The following is a 20,605-nucleotide window of genomic DNA, read 5'->3' as shown; positions in this document are numbered from 1 at the left end:
TTATTGAGTAACAGTTTCATGTATGATATCACTATAAAACAATATCCTGTAAATGCTATCATGGTATCAAAATATCACAACAGATGTAACAGGCGTTCATCACATCAAGCCCTCATTGTGCGCCTTTTTGCCTCTGAGACGCTCTGATCTGAAGCGGCAGACCTTTAAACTCAGACAGAAGGATGTTTGATCGTCCGAAGGAAATGCTCTTTGGATTCAGCTGAAAATAAACGTGCCCACAGCGGTGACAGAGCTGGACTCGTCATGGAGACGCGGCTGTGTTCCAGATGTTGTTTTAGACTTGAGATCTGCGCATAAAAGCTGTCCGTGAGTAACAAATCACTGCACGTGAACACTGTGGGATTAATCTCGTGTTAGGAGATCTAAATATATCCTTCTCAATGAAGTTGCGGCTGCTGCGCCACGTGCGTAAAATGCGCCCCGAGAATGTGGAAACGTCATGCTTTGATTTTCATTTGGCTGAAAATAAACAAGACGCTGCTGCAAAGACACGCGCAGATACAGCCATCCACTTCACTAACTGTCCACAGACTGAGAACAGAGTCAGGGCAGAAGCTGTGTGGAAACTTTCTTCCTCACTTGATAGGAAAAGGAAATCATCATCACCGTTTACACTCACTGTGTTTATACACCACTCTCCATTCATTTATTGGTTATTTTTAATTTATGGCTCTTTTCCACAGCATGTCTTTGTCTTGTCTTCCTCCCCTCATCCCAACCGGCCAAGGCAGATGGCTCAGCCAAACCTGCTGGCGGTTTCTTTCTGCTAAAAGGGAGTTTTTCCTTCCCACTGTCACCCAAGCGCTTGTTTACAGGGGGGGTCGTATTGTTGGGTTGTTCTCTGTATTACTGTAGGATCTTTACCTTACAACATAAAGCGCATTGAGCCAACTGTTTTTGTGGCTAATAAAGTGTCTGCTTATTTTTATTTGTTCTCTAAATCGCGTCAAAAACATTTGCTAATGTTGCCTATATCACTAGAGATTATTAGCGTTGACCTTCTGATCCACTAGTTTGCTGATATATCTTGAGTTGCCAGCCAAGGAGCTGATGAACTTTATTATTTTAGTTTGTTAAAAAATTTTGTTCCTATTCTGATCGAATTGGGCGTCAGTGATTGTTTAGCAGTTCCACATCCAGGAAGTCAAAATGATGTTACCTGTCTATGTCCAAATATTCAAACCGTATTCAGTTTGAATGTTGTTATAGATTGATAAGGATCAGTTTATGACTTTTATTCACTGTTATTTAACTTTTGGATGATGGCATAAAGTCTGAGAGAGGAGGACAGAGAGAGAGAAAAGAGTGGAGATCTAGTCAAAATCACAGAAAATTATGAAAATTCCCACATTCATTTATGATGATTTTACATAATTAAGCCGTGTGCTGTACTGTAATCAGTCATGGACCCCCAACTTGATACTATAGTAATTTTTATGAGATGATATTTTTGTCTTTTTGTAGTTTCTAGTTGAGTAATGAGGAGAGAGGGGGGGGGGGGGGGAACAGATAATGAAGTTTGCTGGAAAAACAAGTTATTTTTCGCAGATACTCATTATTACTATTTTCATGGATACTTTGCATCTTCTTCAGAAGCACACTTACAAAATGCCAGTGCAAATTCTATACAGAGTATATTGAATGGTGGCATTTTACAGGATTTGTACTCTGTCACTCTAAACGTGGCTGAACACGATGGTGCCACTACGTTCATGTGATGGAGTACAAATCTGTTCTCCACTCGTGAAATTGGGGTACATGATGCTTTATGCTGAGTCTGCATAATAAAGGGAGGGTTTGTATGAATTCAAAAACTTTAATATGAAACATAATATTACCAGTTAATATTTAATGTTACCAGTTATCTTGGCGTACAGGTCTGTGAGCAGCAGGGTGATTTTCCATTGTCTGTACAGAATGATGCTATTTTAAGTGCTTGATGATTTGGTCGACTGCCTCTATGTGATTAGCAGTCTGAAATAATGTTTCTCATTTTGTCTTCTTTGCCACAAATAGTTCTTTAACTTCTTTAATGACTGAGCCTTTGCCTCTGGTTTGATAAGGAAAAGCTCCACCCTACAAGAGGTGGATTAGATTGAAATCTCTGATTATTCACTCTGATTATTCTTAAACACTATAATTGGTCATCCAACTAAGCAGATTAACATTGTGATGTTTATCCAACTGAATTGAGGCTTACAAATGTGAAAATAGTTGAGTACATTTGCAAACAGCATATTCCATTAATATTAATTACAAGGCACTGCATGCAGTCCCCCTAAAAGTTTGAATCTAGAATGGCATATAGAAAGTACAAAGATATAAAAAAAAATGTTACATTTGACCTCTGACCTCTCCTTCAAGGTGAATAGATTGATCTAAAGTGATTATAATGTTATACAGAGCTATTAAAAGCTATTTTTCGTACTGGCATTGTTGTATTAACAACATATGTGAATATAGGACTGATACATGGGGATTTTAAATATCGTGTTACTTTGGACTTCTGGCGTCTTCTTCCATATAATATCAAACTTTCATTAAATGTGAAAGTTATAACTTTAAACATATTATTTAATGTTTCATTTAGTTCAGTTGTTGATAGCTTTAACATCTGACCAGCTCTGTCGGGTTCTTGGAAAGCTTTAACAACGCACATGGAGACACGACCCGCGGAAGCAGTGTTCAAAGTGGCAGAGAGGAGGAGCTGTTAGGGTGAGGATGCCAGTTTGGCATATTTTTATTCTTCTTCTTTTTTGTTGTTGAGCCTTTAAAAATGCGACCATGCACAATATTTGTGACTTGAAATCTGTAAAGTTTGGGACTGAGAGTCACAACGAGAGTGAGGAAGTTTAAACATGGTTTTAGGTTTGGCTGGGGTCCAACGTGCACAATTAGGTGGGTGTTACAGCCCTGCACAGTGAAAAGAAATATCTAAAAACATACATACAAGTCAAAAATGGCGAACCAGGAAACATGGAGCACTTTTTGGGTCTGGAAGAACTCCAGTGATTTTGACCGTGAGCCGTTGTTGTGCCAAAAACTGATTTCCAATGTTTCCGTGTGTTTTTTATGTGTAATATCGTTACGTATGTTGCTAAACAGACTTTGGTGAACAGGTATTACAAAGGGGTATATATAAAATTAAAAAATTACCTGTTTTTCAAGTATCTTTGTGACTGTGTTATTGTACTTACGTTATAATTTCTGTAACTGTGAGACATCTGCTGCTGCCTATCTTGGCCAGGTCTCCCTTGAAAAAGAGGTTTTTAATCTCGATGGGATCTTCCTGGTTAAATAAAGGTTAATAAATAAATAAATTATAATCAATCAGCTCCCTTTTGTCCACGTTATATATTTACAGAACTATTTTTGCATTTGTTGCAATTTCAGCTGTCCTCTTGGCCAGATTACTCTTAAAAGAGACATTTTTAAAGTCAACAATATTTTTTTTAACTGCATACATAAAGGATACATAAAACTCACCGCCAAAAACTGATTGCGGCTTCTACCTTGTTACAGGAATGTTGTTTGTTGCTCAAGATGACGTGATATCATTCATGATACATTTGACATATGTTTCACATATTATACACCAACAAGTTATTTATAGCAGTTTAAATACAAGCAATCCGTTTTTGGCACAACACCATCATTTGATTTGGGCCCGAGGAAGACAAGAAGACTCATGTTCGTCTCTTTCAGACAATTTTCTTCACGTCTCTGAATTTAAGCGACTTTTGCTTGGCTCATACTACAAACTTTTCTTCTTTCTCCCCTCAACCACAGAGCTTGATCTGCGCTAATAACAAGTATCCATCAAACAAGACACACACACGCACAAACGCGCGCGCGCGCGCACACACACACACGCACAGATAAGGAGAGGTGAAGTCTTCGTGGCTAATTCCATCTGTTCCTTCATGTTTTGTTTTCTCAGTGCACACAAAATAAAACACAGACGAAGTTGAAATATGGGAAAAGTTATCAGCTTGATTTTTCTTTTCTTGAATGGCTAAACTTCGTTCAGCGTGTTCGTTCCGCTGGGCAATTATTACCATTCCCGCTGTGCGTAAATGGTTCGCTCCACCCGCAGTTTTATAAGCTCCTGAAAATCTCTTTACGCGTCACGGTGTTATCTCTGAGTCACAGCAAAGATGAGCTACGGAGACCGCTACACGTCGTCCTCCTATCGGAAGATTTTCGGGGATTCTCCGAGATTCCCCGTCTCTTCCTCTCGCATGAGCGGTGGGTCTCCGCGGGGCTCCCCGAGCCTTCGATCCATGGCAGCGTCGCGCAACAGCGCGTCCTCTGTGACCCTGTACAGACGGGGAGGACGGACCTCCACCTCTTTCTCTACGGTGCCTACCGCCTCCCTAGACTTGTCCCAGACCTCCGTGGTCAGCAATGAGTTCAAAGTGATCAGAACCAACGAGAAGGAGCAGCTGCAGGTAGGTGTGATCACAGCCCGAGAAACGAAGAGGAGTTGCAGGAAAGAATGCGCAGCAGTGTAAAGGGGCCACCCCTGACGACGAGCTCACCGTGGACCGTTACACCTTACTGTTTACTTACCTGCGTAGTTCAGACAAGGTTGCAGGACTTAATGACAAAGAAGCAGATACTTCCCTCCGAGTTAGATGAAGACCAAAATAGAGCCCAAAGGAAAGTGACAGATTAATTCTGAAGGGCAGCAGACACATTCTGGACATGGATACAACAACTGCTAACACGAGAGCCAACTTTGTTGGCCAGTAAATAAATAAATAGATAAATGCGCCTGTTTCTAAAGGACTTTGGGTCAGCTTCTGTTGTTTAAATGTGTTATTAACAAAATAGATGTGACAGTCAACAAAAAAAGCTTCTGACATTTTTTACAGTTCATGTTTAAGGTATAATTATTCATTTATTATCAAAAAATTTATTTAACATTATTGAGTGGGCTACATACTGAAGTTAGAGGACAGAAACAAAGTGGACTGATTCTTATATAGCGCTTCTACTCTCCCAGAGCACTGAGCGCTTTATACAACATGCCACATTCACGCAAGCACTTTCTTCTATTCTTTTAAGTGATTTCTAACTAACATTCACACTCCGATCTATGCATTGGAGAGTAACTTGGGTTAGTATCTTGCCCAAGGATATTGGGCATGCAGACGGGGGGAGCCAGGAATCGAACCACCGATCAGCAGATGATCTGCTCTACTTCTTAAGCTACAGCCACAGGCAGCTTCCGGTTTGCTGCCTGTCATGTATTGAATATGCCAAATATTTTTTGGTAGTAAAAAAGTGTTTATTCTGTTGCACAGGGTCTCAATGACCGCTTTGCCATGTTCATCGATAAAGTCAGACACCTGGAGCAGCAGAATAAAGTGTTGGAGACAGAGCTGGTGACCCTGCGGCAGAAGCAGAGCGAGCGGCCCCGCATCGCTCATCTCTACCAGCAGGAGATGAGGGACCTGCGCTCGCAGCTGGAGGAGCTGAACAGGGAAAAGAACCGAGTGCTGATCGAGAGGAACAACATGGAGGACGAGCTGCAGGTGAGAGAAAAGGGCAGGTTTGAAGAGGCAAAAGGAAGAAGTTTCTCCTCTGTTCGAATTTGAGTTAAAACAAACAAAAACATAGACTGTACTTAAAAATGGACACAAACATTTAAATGGATGATATTAAAGAGATCATCTCCAGCACAGTTGTTACAAAGGGGGGAAATAAGAGGAACTGCAGTTTTTAGCTTCATTCTTTCAGGCATGAAGGGGGCAGCTTGTTTCAGAGCTAGAATCCACATTAGAATCAAACTTCTAGCACTTTCTCACTTCTTAACCCTGCTGTTTTGTCTCATTTTAGAAGCTAAGTGCAAAGTATGATGAGGAGGTGAGAGCGAGGGAAGAAGCTGAACAGACCCTGAGGTCCTTCAGAAAAGACGTGGACGATGCCGCCGCTGTCCGCCTGGACCTGGAGCGCAGGGTGGAGTCCCTGATGGACGAAATCGCCTTCCTCAAGAAAGTCCATGAGGAAGATATTGAGGAGCTGAGCAGCATGATGGAGGCGCAGCAGGTCTCTGTGGAGGTTGAGCTCGCCAAACCAGACCTCACCTCAGCGCTGAAGGAGATCCGCAACCAGTACGAGTCCATTGCCTCCAAGAACTTGCAGTCGGCTGAGGAGTGGTACAAGAGCAAGTTTGCGAGCCTCAGCGAGCAGGCCACGAGGAGCAACGAGGCCATGAGGGCCAGCAGGGAGGAGATCAGTGAGTTCAGGAGGCAGCTCCAGTCCAAGACCATTGAGATAGAGACCCTAAGGGGTGCCAACGAGTCTCTGGAGAGGCAGATCTCAGAGATGGAGGATACACACAATGCTGAAGTCACAGCAATGCAGGCAAGCAAACAGTACCTTTAAAGCAGTCTTTTGTACATTATGTTATGATTCATGCATAAACCTACAGTTAAAGCAGAACTAGAACCACAAATTCCATGCAGTTTTTGTGAGACATAAACAGCAACAATAAGAGGCAGAAATACTGTGCTACTCATATACGCTCGCTGGATGAAGGATTATTCGATCAAATCTGAGTAAGAACTGAAACTGTAAAAAGCCAAAGTTGAGACAACTTTTTTTTTTTAATCGTTTGGGAGAAATCCTGGAAGGAGGTCATAATTATCTGTAAACCTGTAGAATAATAGGATTGAAAGTCTGCAGATATCAAGGTCAAGTTAATCATCAATTATGTCACAGCTTGAGTAAAGCTTTTGGCTAACATCACACACCCCGGTGTCCCCATGGTGTCAAGGATTTAGTAGAAGGAATCCAGCATACAGATAATCCTACAGAATAATTGTGATCAAAGACTCTCTGAAAGCTATTTTTTAAATACTCTCAGGGTTTACCGTGACATTCATTCAATAATTAGATCCGATTGATGGTGTGCCTGTTAATTAGAACCCATTTCTTATTTTTTATGTATCTCAGCTAAAACCCAATCTGAACAACTCAACTGTAAACATAATGGAAAAAATTTACAGCCACACTCAAAGTTTTAGCTAAAGATAGGCTTAGCCTTGGTTGTTTAAACCCATAACTTCCTTACACTTCATGTAACTATTGCAAATTAACAGCCCTCAGCATCTTAGTGGTGTTCGCTTTATTAAATATTTTCAGGCATACCTGAACATGACATGCACATCTGATTATCTCTTTCTCCAACTGAAATTTGGGGGCTTGGGTTTTATTTTTGTGTCTGCCACTACCAAACCCACCACTGACCACTGGAAATTGACCACTCATCTTTATTTGAGAAGATGCAATATTCACTACAATATAGTTCAATGAAGAAGAAAACTACCACTTTCATGTTTGTACTATTAAAAATGATGCTATGGCGGTGAGATTGTTAGCTTAGTTTAGCATAAATTAGATCATAAAGAAACAGGGGGACTCTGAGAGCCTCCTTATGAATCAGAGAAAAGACATATTATTCAGTGAGCTTTAGAGATGCTAATAAAAGCATTTATTACATTTGGAAAGGTCCATGCTAGTTGGTTGTTTTTTTCATGTGCTAGGCTATGCAAGCTACTTGCTAGCTTTAGCTTCAGAATTAGCAACATTTTTTCCTCTAACAACAAAAAATTTAAAAACAAATACACAAAATTATGTATTGAGGCTAAAATAGGGGGACACTTGACTATCTGTAAAAAGTTCTGGCTCTGTTTTTTGGGGAAATGAATATTTAAAACATGTGTAAGCTGTGGCACAGAGTTGAGCTTTGGTGTGTGGTCGGCAGTCTAATCAGCCTCTGTGGCTGTAGCAGTTCTAGTGAATTAAGTCTGAATGTCTATTAGCTTAACATCTGACCTGCTCAGTCGGATACCGGAAGGCCATCTGGCTTTCACTGGCTTTTTACGGGCAGTAAAGCTTAGTCCAAAGGTTGTTGAGACAAAAAGGAAATCCCTTAATAAACTTTAGAGGCGTCTTTATTACAGGAAACTACAGGAAAAAGAAATATCACAGAAAATGACTCAGAAAACAGAAAAAGTACGGCTACTGATTTAAAAAAAACAACTCTGTTTTGGTGTCATTCATTTGACAGTGCTGATATTCTACATCTATTGTCTCATTTCCATTGTAACAGGACACTATTAGCCAATTGGATACTGAGTTGAGGAACCTGAAGAGCGAGATGGCTCATCATCTGAGAGAGTATCAAGACCTGCTCAATGTCAAGATGGCCCTGGACATCGAGATCGCTGCTTATAGGTGCTAAGTGGATTCAAGAAAATGCAACCCTATCTTTTAGCTTAAAGAGCAAATAACATATGTATTGATTAAAGGTATTGTTTTAGTTCAAAGACCACGCAGAATAGCACTGTCTGATGAGGTTTTCCCAAAATAAAGTTCAAATAAACCCTCTTCAAGTTACATGTACTCCCTCAGTCTCATTGAAACTATAACTACGAATACATAAATATCGTTCCTAACAATTAATTGGCACGCCCATACAGTAGGGAGGCTTTAATTTACCCTCATACCAGTTGCAGAAAAGTAAATGTCAGTGTGTTAACCTTTTATTGAAGTTCCTCTGAAAATCAAACTGGCTATCTCTTGATGTACTCTATTTGTGTGCAGCTTGACATTTGTTTCCTATGATCCTATAAGGAAACTGCTGGAAGGGGAGGAGACCCACTTTAACTCAGGGATGTCCTTCAACTACACCTACCAACCTCGAGCCTCAACCAGCTCCTCCAGGAGGGAGAAAGAAGGAGGCGCGAAGGAAAGCTTCAAAGACGTCAGCGAGGATAAAGACGAGGCGGACATCAACTCCAACAACTGAAGATATACGGGGAAATCTGACATCATAGTTGTTAAGTCTGAAACAGACGTTTTGGAAGTAGTCTCTAAAGTCAGTGTTTTGAGTCATAGTCAGCATCCTGTATTTGACATTTTTGTTGTAGTTTTAAATATCTCCATTAACAACCGAAGAGAGCTAACATGACACTCCAAACATTAACCTTAGTACTAAATGTTAATGGGGAATCTTTCATTTTGCTGCTGCAGTTTCATGCACTCAAACCTGTATGAAATGAGAGGAAACAGACATTGCTTAGACTTGAAGGCATGGCTTCTATTTACCCACAAATTAAGGTTGTCAGTTCCACTTGGATATCACTAAAATGATAAGCAAATAAAATTACATGACTGGAACTGCGGTTTCTTATGATGACTCGAGGTGGCAGACAGATGTTATACTTTAATGAATGGAACAATAAATCTAGCTTCTCCAACTGCTTTCGTGAGTTTCTAACAATTATCAACAAGCTCCTAATCATGTGTTAAGCAAATAACTGTCGCCACATGCTTTCTATAATCTAATGCAGGGGTGGTGATCATAAGGCTTGGCTTTGCTTGGAAAAGACTCCAATCTGGCTCACTGCATGGCTTTGGAAAAATAGTTAATAGAAAATCAAATGATGGAAAGTTCATGTTTTTTTCACTACCTACCACAGAAAAAATATTTGTGAATGATTTTACAAGGTAATCTGGGCAACCAGAACCTTTTCTACAATTTTACACATTTATTTCTTACAATGAAAACCCAAAAAGTCGTGCTGGCATATTTCTTTCATTTACTATAGCTGCTTTTTTTTTTAAAAAACATGTAGAAACACAGACGCAAGGTTAAAATTGTCCCTTTTCTTATATTAACCTCCTAGGACCTGGCGTCCACAAATGTTGACATCACATTTTGGGTTATTTAGACCAAAATACTCAATTTTGCTGTACAAGGGCCTGATATCCACTTACGAGGACATTATATGCTACTGTTCTAGCAAAATTTTAAACAAATATCCTCACATGTGACTCTTATTTTTGTTAGAAACAAAAATTGGGCAAAAAAAACAACAACTGCTAATTCTTTGTTTTTACAATGATCAGGACCCAATCAGCCCAAATATCAAATAGAAATTAAAAATGCTGCTGTGGAAGAGTTCGGGTCTTAGGAGGTTAAAACATTTCAGACTAAATGAGCAGTTAAACCTCTTTACACTGACAAAGAGGAGAGTTTGACTTTGAGACGACAGTTGTGATTTACCACTTTATATATGACTGACTTGAACTGGAACGGTCCACTTTAAATGCAAAATGAGTTTGACGTCCCTGATCTACAGGCTTTTATTGCACAGTATGTAGTGGCAGCATGTGCGCCACTGGTGGAACATTGACACTAGTGTCATTTCCCCCATAGGAACCATGTAGGTTAGGTGTACTGTTTATGGACAAGGATCCATAGTGTAACGCTTTACATGTTTGCCTAACGACAAGCAATTTCACAGATTTGAGCCCAGAAGGAGACAAATGCTTATGGATTTTTCATAGGAAACTACTTAATACGCTAAATTATAAAATCTGAACAATTTAAAATGCTTTAGTCCATCCGTTCAGATCTTTCTAAATCTCTAAAAACAGAGACCAAGGATGAATCAGGAAATATTTCTCAGTTGTGCTTTTATTAATTCAACCTGACAAAAGCAAGTACAAACATTTTTTTACCAAACCATATCAAAGACTTTATACAAACTCCCTTTAAATAACTGTTTTTGTACTCAAAGTATTTTTGAGCTGATCAGTTTTTTCTATTAACAGCAGAAGGAAGTCAACAGCTCTTAAAAAACTATCAAGCTCTAAGAAGCAAGCGTTAACATACATAAATCTTTGGTAGTGGCAGTCCTTTTCTTGCAGCCCTTTAAATCACAGCTTTGTAGTCAACATAAATCATTAAAGACAATCCCTGGGTTGCAAAAAGTTGGGTAAACTAGACAGATGCTGCCTATACTGCTATAGCAGCTTTACAAGTTTCAGATCCAGTCACAGTGGTTCAGTCCAGTTTCCGCTACAGAAACAGTAGCAAACAGTTTTAAACAAATCTTCAAACAACAGCCTAGCAGGAACAGAAATGTGTCATCTTCATTTATCAGGTCAAATTCATGTTATACACGTGGGTACCGAGTAGTTCAGATGGATGTCATCTGTGTCCAGCAGATTTGTGGTAACTATGAACTAAAGATAATCATCTTGTTTGTTAAAAATTCAATCAAAACAGTTCATTTTCCAGTCTGCTCAATGAAGAAGTAATACATTAAAGTTTGCCAGGTGCCAAATGTGGCTATGTTCAGGTTTGAATTTTATATGTTTTGTAATCAGCTAGCAACAATTCATTAGAGTCTAAAATCCAAGACCTTTATGAAGACACGAGTCTTATAAAGAGAAACAAAGACCAAAATGTCAGTTCAGCAGTTCAGATCATGGCTAAATCCACGCCTCATATTTAAGACTGGGAGGGCAGCACCAAGCCAAAGTGTAGCACCAACAAACCGTCCTGGAGGAAAGACAAACAAAAGCAAAGTGATTACTCACAGGATGATAACCCCCAGCCTTCTGTAAAACTTCCAATGTTATTACAGGTTAGTCCTACCACGTGCTTTTCTGGTTCTAACCTGTAGTGCATCTTTGCCCACAAAGTTCTGTACTTCTTTGAGTGACTGGTAGTGATCTAGGAGGTGATCTCCACAAACCACATCTACCTGCCGGACACACACAGACAGCATTACAGACCATCACAGTGATTCCAAGCGAGAACATTGGGTAAAAATCAAGGCATTCAATCCAGACCCCCAAGCTGAGGTACAAAATTCTGGATTCGCAGTTTGTAACAGATCCTGACAAAGAAAAAGACCTTCAGGAGGAGTGTGGCCATATTTATCAGGAGGAAAGGTAAAGTCTTTAATTTCAAGAAATCTGTACTAGGGCTGGGCGATATGACCCAAAATTCATATCTCGATATTTTTTAGCTGGATGGCGATATAAGATATATCTCTCGATTTTTTTTTTAAAGCCATAAGTTAAGAACAAAAAGAGAGTTCTTAGTCACACTGTGTCCCAGATGTCACACGGGCACTTTTATTTACATACAGCGTAGATGTACATGAAGAAATTACTTAAAAATAAATTATCAGCATTTATTAAATAATCATGGTCCATAAATAAAAGAAAACAATGTTGTTTTTGTGCATAACAAAAAGCTCACAATTGTGCAGTCAAAATGTAAACTAATAGACGCTGAGCATAATAACAAAGAGACAGATTTCACAGCTGCACCACGTCTCTGAACAGGTGCCATTTGTGGTCCTTATACACACACAGTACGGTAATATTACGTTGAAGCACAGTACGTATCACTCCGCGAGGCTCCGCCCCGGCAGCCGTAATCCTCCGACAATCCATCAAGCGGTGCAGCTCCGTAGCTTAGCAAAGTCATATTAAAACATTTTTTGACAGATTGCTGAGCGCTGTGTACCACATAAAATCGGTTCGCGGTCAGTAAGCACAACCAGAATTCATACATAAGGCGCACTGTCGAGTTTTGAGAAAATGAAAGGATTTTAGGCCGTGCAGCTCCTCCGGGCTGCATGTCGTTAGTGTGGTTAGCTCGTTAGCGTGGTTAGCTCGCTAACACGTTGACGCCGTCCAGCCCCACGCACGGGACGATCCGCGGTAACTCGCTAACGGAGATTTTCCGCTTTCATCTTGTCATTGCCTGCAGATGAAGCTATGGGGGAGGGGGAGTTGTGTTCAGTGAAGGAGAGGCGAGGCCGAGTAACGCAGCGTAGAGACAAAAGTGGACGAATGAGAGGCAAACCTGCGGCTCCACAAATATAATTATAACGTAACATAAGCTATATCGATATAAACGATATTGTCACATCTTATATCTCGTATGAAAATATATCGATATTTTTAAAAAACTCGATATATCGCCCAGCCCTAATCTGTACCAACTGTTAAACACGATGGCGAAAACAGCTTCAGTGGTTTAGATCTAAAAGAAGTTCAGGAAGCCTTGAGAAGGCTGAAGTTGGGACCTCAAACCTACTCACAATACAAAGCCTGTATATAAGTCCCAGCTGTGCTAGCAAAGCAAGCATTTTAATACAAATCCACAAATCCTGCGCAGAAGACAGGTCAAACATCCTACCAGTTATCTTACCACAAGTATAATTTGGACACTTCTCAGTAAACGCAAAATAAAGAAAACTTTGCATCAAATTCATGAGTTTTTTCCCCCCTCAAAGACATAAACATACTTCAAAGAAATGATTCTAATAGCGACATCGCCTTGACTTTTCTCAGTGTGTAAACTTTGGAAGCAGGACGTAGACACCTGGCAGTTATAAATTAAAGCGCAACAAGATGTAAAAGCTAAGGTTGAACCTCAGATTGTTGGAACATCTCCTTCATTAAAAAGTGACCTGTAGGTTTGCCCAGACAGGAAACCTTAGTGTCACACTGAGACCAGGAAATCAGTGTAAGCTGCTAATCCTCTCCCCTGTGTTACGAAATACAAAACGCACAAATACCTTAAAACTCTGATCACACTTAATGTTTCTCTACTGGAAATGAGGACAATTCTGATATTAAGTTTATATATTTGCAGCACAAGCCATCTCCTACTGCAGGTTCACTACTCTGAGACAGAAATATGGTATCACTGCTCTAATAACTAGACTCTAATCAGATTACAGTTGTATTTAAGGACTCTCTGTTGTCCTTTAGAAGCCGGCAGCCTGCTGAGTTTTGACCTGAGCTGCTGAGTCGTCAGTGTTCAGCTTGTATTCCCTGACGTGTACACGTGCACTCCTCATTCCTCTTATATTTTGATGTCTGGATAACTTTTCCACTTGTCTCCCATCAAGATGAACTGTTGGGAAGTTCTCATCAGCCAGTGAAACTGAAGAAGCCTCATAGAAGAAATGGGAAACATCCTCCAGACAATCCTGATAAACACTCAATAATTCTCATACGGCTTTTAGCAGAGCTCAGACAGACAATGTGTGATGGTAGTTACCGGGTTACAACAAGGACCCTACAGCGCCACCAGACACTCCTCCTCTCTCTTGCTTGGGCATTGTTTACCTGTGCTCAGTTTTCAATGTTCTCCAATGAGTTTCTGTATTTTAAACTACTCGACTGGTCTTCTCTCTTGTTTAATCCACAATGTATGAGTATAACATTATACATGTTATACTCATGTATAACAAACAAACGTATAACAAATGAGTCACCCTCGACATCCCTACTTACTATCAAGATATGCAGAAATGCATCTCTTGCCCCACTGCAGCTAATAAAGGGTCCGGTGAGTTTATGTCAACCAAATATCATTAAAATAAACTGCAGGAACAAATCAGAGCGTTAAAAAGCCTTAATGCTGTAACATTCCTGGAGTGCAGGTTTCCATGCAAAACAAACCGATTCAATGTGCATCATCCTCCACAGGTGTATGCTGCCCTGAAGTGTGCAGAATGATTGATTGATCATGCATTTCCTGTCTGCACGCCCTTTGACAGCCCTGTGGGCTCATAGATTGTTCCTACTTTAGAATAATATCCACACACTTGTTGTTCTCTTTAGTGTAGCGCTAAATTCTATTACTGTCCTGCTTCCAAGTCTGTAAGTGTGCAGTCTTGCACCGAGCTGTAAGCCTGGCAGATTCACCTGGCAAGATGGGCTCAGCTCCATCTTCCTCCTGATGAAGAGCTCCACGTGGCGAACGGTGGCCTCACCTGACACGCGGACGTACCGCCTCTCCAACGGCTAAACGGAAAAAACAGAAACTGTATAAGACACATTTATAAAACCAAGACAACATTTTCACCCTCTCAAACTCTGACACCGATTTCTTGTTGTTAAACGTTACACTGAAACTGTAAGTGAGGTACTTTTTGCTCACTGTTTCTTGTAGCCTAGCCATGTCATTGCCCCCTCCCACCCACATAAAACCCCAAACTAATGTTACAGTAAGCAGGCTTGAAGTTAGTGAGGAACGCGCTGCAGCTGCCAGCATTGAGTCCTAAAACACGGGAAAAGATTGAACCATTTAAACTTTGCAGCCTATAGATATATGAGAACCACAAAGGGAAACATGAGACACAACTAGCCTTTAACAGGTCCTGAAATCAACGGCACATAAGTGTTATAATCATCTAAAAGCCTTCATATTAAAGACTACCTTGTAGTTGCAGATGCCCTCTTCAGCCCTGAAAACAAAGAAGAGATTCAAGAGATGTTCAAGTTTTTGGCTGTAAAGAAGCTGTCAGTTTGAGACAGTGGAACCACCTGCTGGTATTTCTATGTAACTGCACAATAAACCTGAAAAACCATGTTTAACTTCATTCATCTCAATCGTTTTTCAAATCAGATCTTTAATGTAGGTCAGATTTGAGTATCTGGATGTCAACTTATCTATAAAACAAAAACATTAAAATCGCGTTCTGCTTGACCTGGCTGCAACTGACGCCGACACCAGATTTAAGCAGCAGGGCTGAAGCACTGTCCAAATATGACTGAAGCACAGTTCAAACCACCTCCAATTGGTTTGGATTTTTCTAAAAATAGTATTTCATTTATTTTTTGTTTTTTCCCACCAGTACAGCCTTTTTCAATTCAATCAGGGAGCAATCTATAAATCTGCCCCCCAAAAAGGATTTGGACAGAGTGTCTAAAGAAAGCCTTGAGATGTGGAGCCAAAAACTAAAGGCACCCATCCTTTTACGAGTCTCTCATAAAAGCATAAAAAGATCGTCCACCATCCTGCTGACAGCAGTAACTGCTCTAATCAGGAACCACAAAGCAGTGACTGAACTCTCAAAACAAGAGCTAGAAAGACTGACCACAAGTAAATTGATTGGGAACAGTGTTATTCTCACTAATGATTAACAAATACAAACACTCATACAGTACAAATGTTTACCCAACAAATTCCAGGAGCAGAGACACATCCAGCTCTGGAGGAACGGTAAACACAGACTGAGGAACGTTGTCCTTCTTCTGCCTCTTTATAACAGCAGGACATGGAGGGGAGACGATCACTGCAAGAGAGGAAGGAGAACCCTCAGCACTGCTGTGCTCCATCTTTACACTTACAGTTCTTGATCTGTAAATCTAAAAAGCATTTTTACTCGTTTCTAGTCTGACATTACTACGTTTAAGGAGTAACACAGGCTGCACAATTATAGCACAGCTCTAAAAATGTCAACCCTTAGCACTCCGTCTATCTTAAAGTAGCCCTTTAACGAATTCAAATCAGGATATGAGAGCTGACAGAGCAAACATCCACAGCAACAGGAATTACAGCGATACATCAAATTTGGATTTTGCATTTCAATCATAAGGCATCAGCAGCAGAAGAGAAAGAGGGGGGAGCGCTGAGGCTTCGGGCTTCTCTTGGAAATGTGTCTGTGTTTAACATGACAACCCAGTGCTGTCAAATTATAAGAGAGAAAAGAAGAAGAGCACAGCAGCTCCTCGTTAAACACTAAACTGTCAAAGGTCATGTGGTCAGTTATTACTTTAGCTGGTACTTACATACTGTATATTACAATGTACTGGCCTTACTACACTTCAACAGCTGAAACATGTTACCTGGTTTTGGTACATCCAGTCCTCTCTCTTTGTAAAAGCTGCACATTTGTTCTCTTTCAACTGCATTTTTGGGGGGAGAAAGAGAGAGATCACATTAAAATGTGGACTGGAAAATGCAGCACATCAGTTATGCTTCATATGCCTGCATACTCACGCTCTTCCAAGAAGGGAACCATTTTATAAACTATATCCTGAAGTTGTCTGTCAGGCCTGCAGGGAAACGAGACAAACCTGTGAATCTCATATCTCAATGCATACTCGTATTAAACATGGCTAAAGTTTCCATTGGGGAGGTCAATGCGTGTTCAAGTAGTCCCTGGAAAAAGGCGAGCATCCCTTACAGCATTTTTTCACTAGTACCTACTCAGCTTGAATCGGTTTTAGGGTTTTTCATTAGGTGGTAGCACCTGGTATCAGGTAGAGCAGGGCGAGATGACCAAAAATATTTATCACGATATACATTTGAAATTTTGCGATAACAATATAACTGATGATATAATTGACACTAGACAAAATACTTTACAACTCCACAACTTTATTAGTGCAAAAAAACAAAACAAAAAAAAACAGCTGTTTTTTTATGTGCATTAAAGTTATATAAAAATGTAACAGTGCAAATTTCTTGCAGACAGTTTAACCAAAACCAGTGGAAACTGGCCGACATATCCTCAGCATAACCATGTATAATATCCACAAAACTTAAAGAGGTTATACACACACAATACGGTAATGTTATGTTGAAGCACAGTACGTATCACTCTGCGAGGCTCCGCCTACGATAGCCGTAATGCTCCGACAATCCATCAAGCGGTGCGGCTTCATAGCTTAGCAAAGTCGTACTAAAACATTTGACAGATTTTCGAGCGCCGTGTACATAAAATCGTTTCGAGGTCAGTAAACACAACCAGAATTCATACATAAGGCACACGGGATTATAAGGGGCACTGTCGATTTTCAGAAAAATCAAAGGATTGATTTTAAGTGTATTTTCCAAAAAACAAAACAAAACACGGTAATAACGACGGCCCGCTAGCATGCTCTACCAAAAATAGTGCTTTGTTGTGTATCTGACGGACGAAAGCTAAACCAGTTCCACACTGAAGTTGCAGCATTTTTACAAACCAGTTCTGCTTCATCCGTTTCATTCAACGATCTGCTTTCGCCCTCATTCTCTGTCGCCGCCATGCTTTTTCCACCATGTGCGTATGAAAACAAAGGCACTGCGCATGTGCGTTTTACCCATTTTCTATCGCGATATTTCATTTTTTTTATCGTTGCCCAACATTATACCGCCAACGGTATGATATGGCCCAGCCCTAGTATCCGGTACCTTTTTAGTGCCTACTCAGCCAGGGTTCCACGTGATTTGAATGTTCTGAAATGTGACATCAAAAGACTGACTGGGTAGCCAGTGGCATCATTCAAGTCATGAGAGCGACTCCATTTTTGGAGACATTTTTGAAACCCGGCTACACAAAAGCCAACACTGTGCTCCCAGAGTCTGATAAAAGTCATAGACAGAGCAGCAGGTATTCCATCACCTCGATGTCCTCCATTGTTGTGTTGTGTTTGTGTTATGTACAAATGACGTAATGGGACTTTTAGCCGCGTTGCTATAACAACCCCATGCACATTTAGGAGGTACTCAATTTTAATGGAAAACAACCAAAACTGAGTCAAGTTGACACTAATGGAAAAGAGACATTACGGTAGTTACACGTCTCTAGGCTCAGGCTGCTGGGGTCACTGTGATAGACTAAAGCACTCATTTCTTCTCCACTCCCCTGATTTCAGTCCTGTCCCAAAGTCTTGAGCCACCCTTATTTCATCATATTCTGCTATGAAAATATGAAATCGTTCCATTTTTTTTTAAAAAAGTGCACATAATGGTTATTCAGCATATAAAGCACTTTACAGATGGAACTGCATGGCAGATCAGCCTCATACGATACAAGACAAATCAACATGATTGGCTGAAACACAGCACCAAACCATGACAGGCTGTAAGAACTCACTGCTGTACCTCTCTCCTCACCTGCTCCGTACTCTGTACAACCATCTGAACCAAAACTGTCTACTGATAGTACTGATCTGGCATAAAAATCTGCCAAATCACAACATGAAGAGCTACTCGCTGTGCTGACCCCTTTTGAAAAAAGCACCTGAAAGTTGCTTAGATGATTCCTATATGACCAAAATAGTCAGACTCACCTGATGTTGTAAAGAGGTTGTGTCTGATGGACAACAATGCTGCATGTGGGACACTTGTTGCTGTAGAAGAAGTGCTTCACAATGCAGCTTTTGCAAACTTGGGGAGGAAAGAAAAAGCACAAAAAATACTTTTCAGACATCAAATACCCATTTCTCACATGCCCACAAACATTTTTAAGTATCATTTAAATAAATCATTTACAATGCAAACTATGCAAACAGACACTGCTTCATATACATATTTCATGTATTTGTGGCAGTTACAAGAGTTTTGCACAGCACTGCATAAATGCTGATACCACCATTATTCCCACCACATTAAATCATTAAACGCAGCAGATAAAGATGTAACTCACATGTGTGCAGACACTCTGTGATGGTGGTGGCATCTATGAGGAACCCACAGCAAAGGGCACAGCGGATGTATGGATAGAACTGATTAAGGGGGAGCGTGGGCTGTGGAAATATAAACAAACCAACGTAAATGATTACATGATTTTAAAAAAATCACTATAACCTTATAATTACTTTGCGTCAGCTACTATTTATATTAACGTGTACATTCCGTGTAGTGCATTGTTCTGCTAGGTTCAGTGGGCAGGACAGCTCTTGAACAGTAGATATAACTGTCAGAACAGCATGAAAAGCCGCCTCCATTATGAATAAACAGCAGGAAAAAAAAACAGGTGAGGGAAAACACCTGTAAACGCACCTCGTCCTCGGAGTCGCTGTCTGATGCGTTCGCTGACCCTTCATGACTCGTGCGACCTAACGGAGGCGATGACATTCCCGCTTCAAAACCCTTCACTCGTCTCTTTTAGTTACGGCCAAAATGGAAACTTAAACAGCTTCCTCTGGCTAAATTTCAACTTTGCACTAACGAGTGACGTTTTCTTTAAGTCTGGCTAAACTTGTTTTTAAGTTAGCCACGCTCGGCTAGGCGGCTAACGTTAGCTGGCTTATTACATGCAACACCAGAAAAAAAACGCACGTGAAAGCGGCAACCGTCTAGCAGCTAACGTTACTGAAAACGACTAAGTAAATAACATCCTTCAGACGTACTAATGCCTAAAGGTTACATTTAACATAAAACGATATCACGTCCTAACTTAATGCACTTTGTTGCTTTCTTCATGCTCGTATAAACAACTCAATTTCCCTCGCTCGTGTTCGGCGAATGGCGACTATATTACAACTTCCGGTCTGGGTACTTCAAAATAAATGTCATCTGACCCTAGACTTGAGCATAAATTATACATAAAACCTACTATTTTCTTTATCACGAATATATAATTAATATACTGTATTGAATATATAGTGGCTCCCAAGTGTTCTTTAAAGAAACTTTCAACAAACAATTGTATGCCTGTCTTTATGTGTTTAAGTAGCTGCTGTTGTTAGAAAGCAACTGAACCTTCACAGACTCTGACTCGGCAGGCAAGGTGACATGTGCCCGTGAATGACTCTGAAAGTGTTGTACCGAAGGGTTGACTGCGCTGTATGAGATACTTATGGCTCATGGAAATGGACACTTTGTAATGAATCAGTGAAATTCCTGTTAATCCTCCTGCACAGAAATTGGCTGTAATTCAATAGGCGAACAGCAGAGGGTGCTTCTGAGACAGTCTTCAATGAATAGCTAGTAAAGGAACTGAACGGCTAAACTAATTACTAGAGCTCCATCCACACGAAATAAAGTCCAGGCAATGTAGTGACCAGAGATCATTGATAGAAAGTTAACTATAGGCTGCTGCTTGACTGAAACGTGGCAACAGCCTATTGATTTTGTTTCACTTAATGGCTCTACTCCATCTGAGTTTGTTTACATCTGTCAACCTCGCAACTCCGGGCGGCCTCGCGATAATTCACCACAAGCACTGGAAAGTTCTTCCTGTCACCCTTCCAC

General features: G+C 40.5%; 2 protein-coding genes across 2 annotated transcripts; one reads left to right on the top strand and one right to left on the bottom strand.

The window, feature by feature from the left end:
• The first annotated feature begins 4,101 nt into the window (after positions 1–4,101).
• LOC102194143 (alpha-internexin-like) lies at positions 4,102–9,213 on the top strand. The gene is made up of 5 exons (XM_005735147.2): positions 4,102–4,472; positions 5,331–5,561; positions 5,866–6,393; positions 8,144–8,268; positions 8,668–9,213. The coding sequence occupies exons 1-5, from the start codon at positions 4,179–4,181 to the stop codon at positions 8,840–8,842; spliced, it is 1,353 nt and encodes a 450-aa protein (XP_005735204.1). The 5' UTR covers positions 4,102–4,178; the 3' UTR covers positions 8,843–9,213.
• Positions 9,214–10,498: 1,285 nt separating this feature from the next.
• pcgf6 (polycomb group ring finger 6) lies at positions 10,499–19,900 on the bottom strand. The gene is made up of 10 exons (XM_005735146.1): positions 19,412–19,900; positions 19,056–19,155; positions 18,700–18,796; positions 16,643–16,698; positions 16,489–16,548; positions 15,818–15,935; positions 15,077–15,104; positions 14,563–14,661; positions 11,505–11,591; positions 10,499–11,386 (listed from the first exon to the last, which is right to left on the bottom strand). Exons 1-10 carry the CDS (start codon positions 19,484–19,486, stop codon positions 11,336–11,338), a joined length of 771 nt encoding a protein of 256 aa, XP_005735203.1. The 5' UTR covers positions 19,487–19,900; the 3' UTR covers positions 10,499–11,335.
• Positions 19,901–20,605: the final 705 nt, after the last annotated feature.

Source organism: Pundamilia nyererei, unplaced genomic scaffold (assembly GCF_000239375.1).
Source record: "Pundamilia nyererei isolate P.nyererei 1_Seehausen unplaced genomic scaffold, PunNye1.0 scaffold00062, whole genome shotgun sequence".
In the NCBI taxonomy this organism is placed as follows: domain Eukaryota; kingdom Metazoa; phylum Chordata; class Actinopteri; order Cichliformes; family Cichlidae; genus Pundamilia; species Pundamilia nyererei.
This window is presented reverse-complemented; position numbering and strand designations above follow the sequence as displayed.

Coding starts and splice junctions, on each gene's coding strand:
- LOC102194143 (XM_005735147.2), top strand. CDS start 4,179: ATGAGCTACGGAGACCGCTACACGTCGTCCTCCTATCGGAAGATTTTC. Junction 5,562..5,865: donor ACATGGAGGACGAGCTGCAG/GTGAGAGAAAAG, acceptor GTCTCATTTTAG/AAGCTAAGTGCAAAGTATGA. Junction 8,269..8,667: donor ATCGAGATCGCTGCTTATAG/GTGCTAAGTGGA, acceptor TGATCCTATAAG/GAAACTGCTGGAAGGGGAGG.
- pcgf6 (XM_005735146.1), bottom strand. CDS start 19,486: ATGTCATCGCCTCCGTTAGGTCGCACGAGTCATGAAGGGTCAGCGAAC. Junction 18,797..19,055: donor CACAGAGTGTCTGCACACAT/GTGAGTTACATC, acceptor TTCCTCCCCAAG/TTTGCAAAAGCTGCATTGTG. Junction 11,387..11,504: donor TGGGCAAAGATGCACTACAG/GTTAGAACCAGA, acceptor TCTTTCCTCCAG/GACGGTTTGTTGGTGCTACA.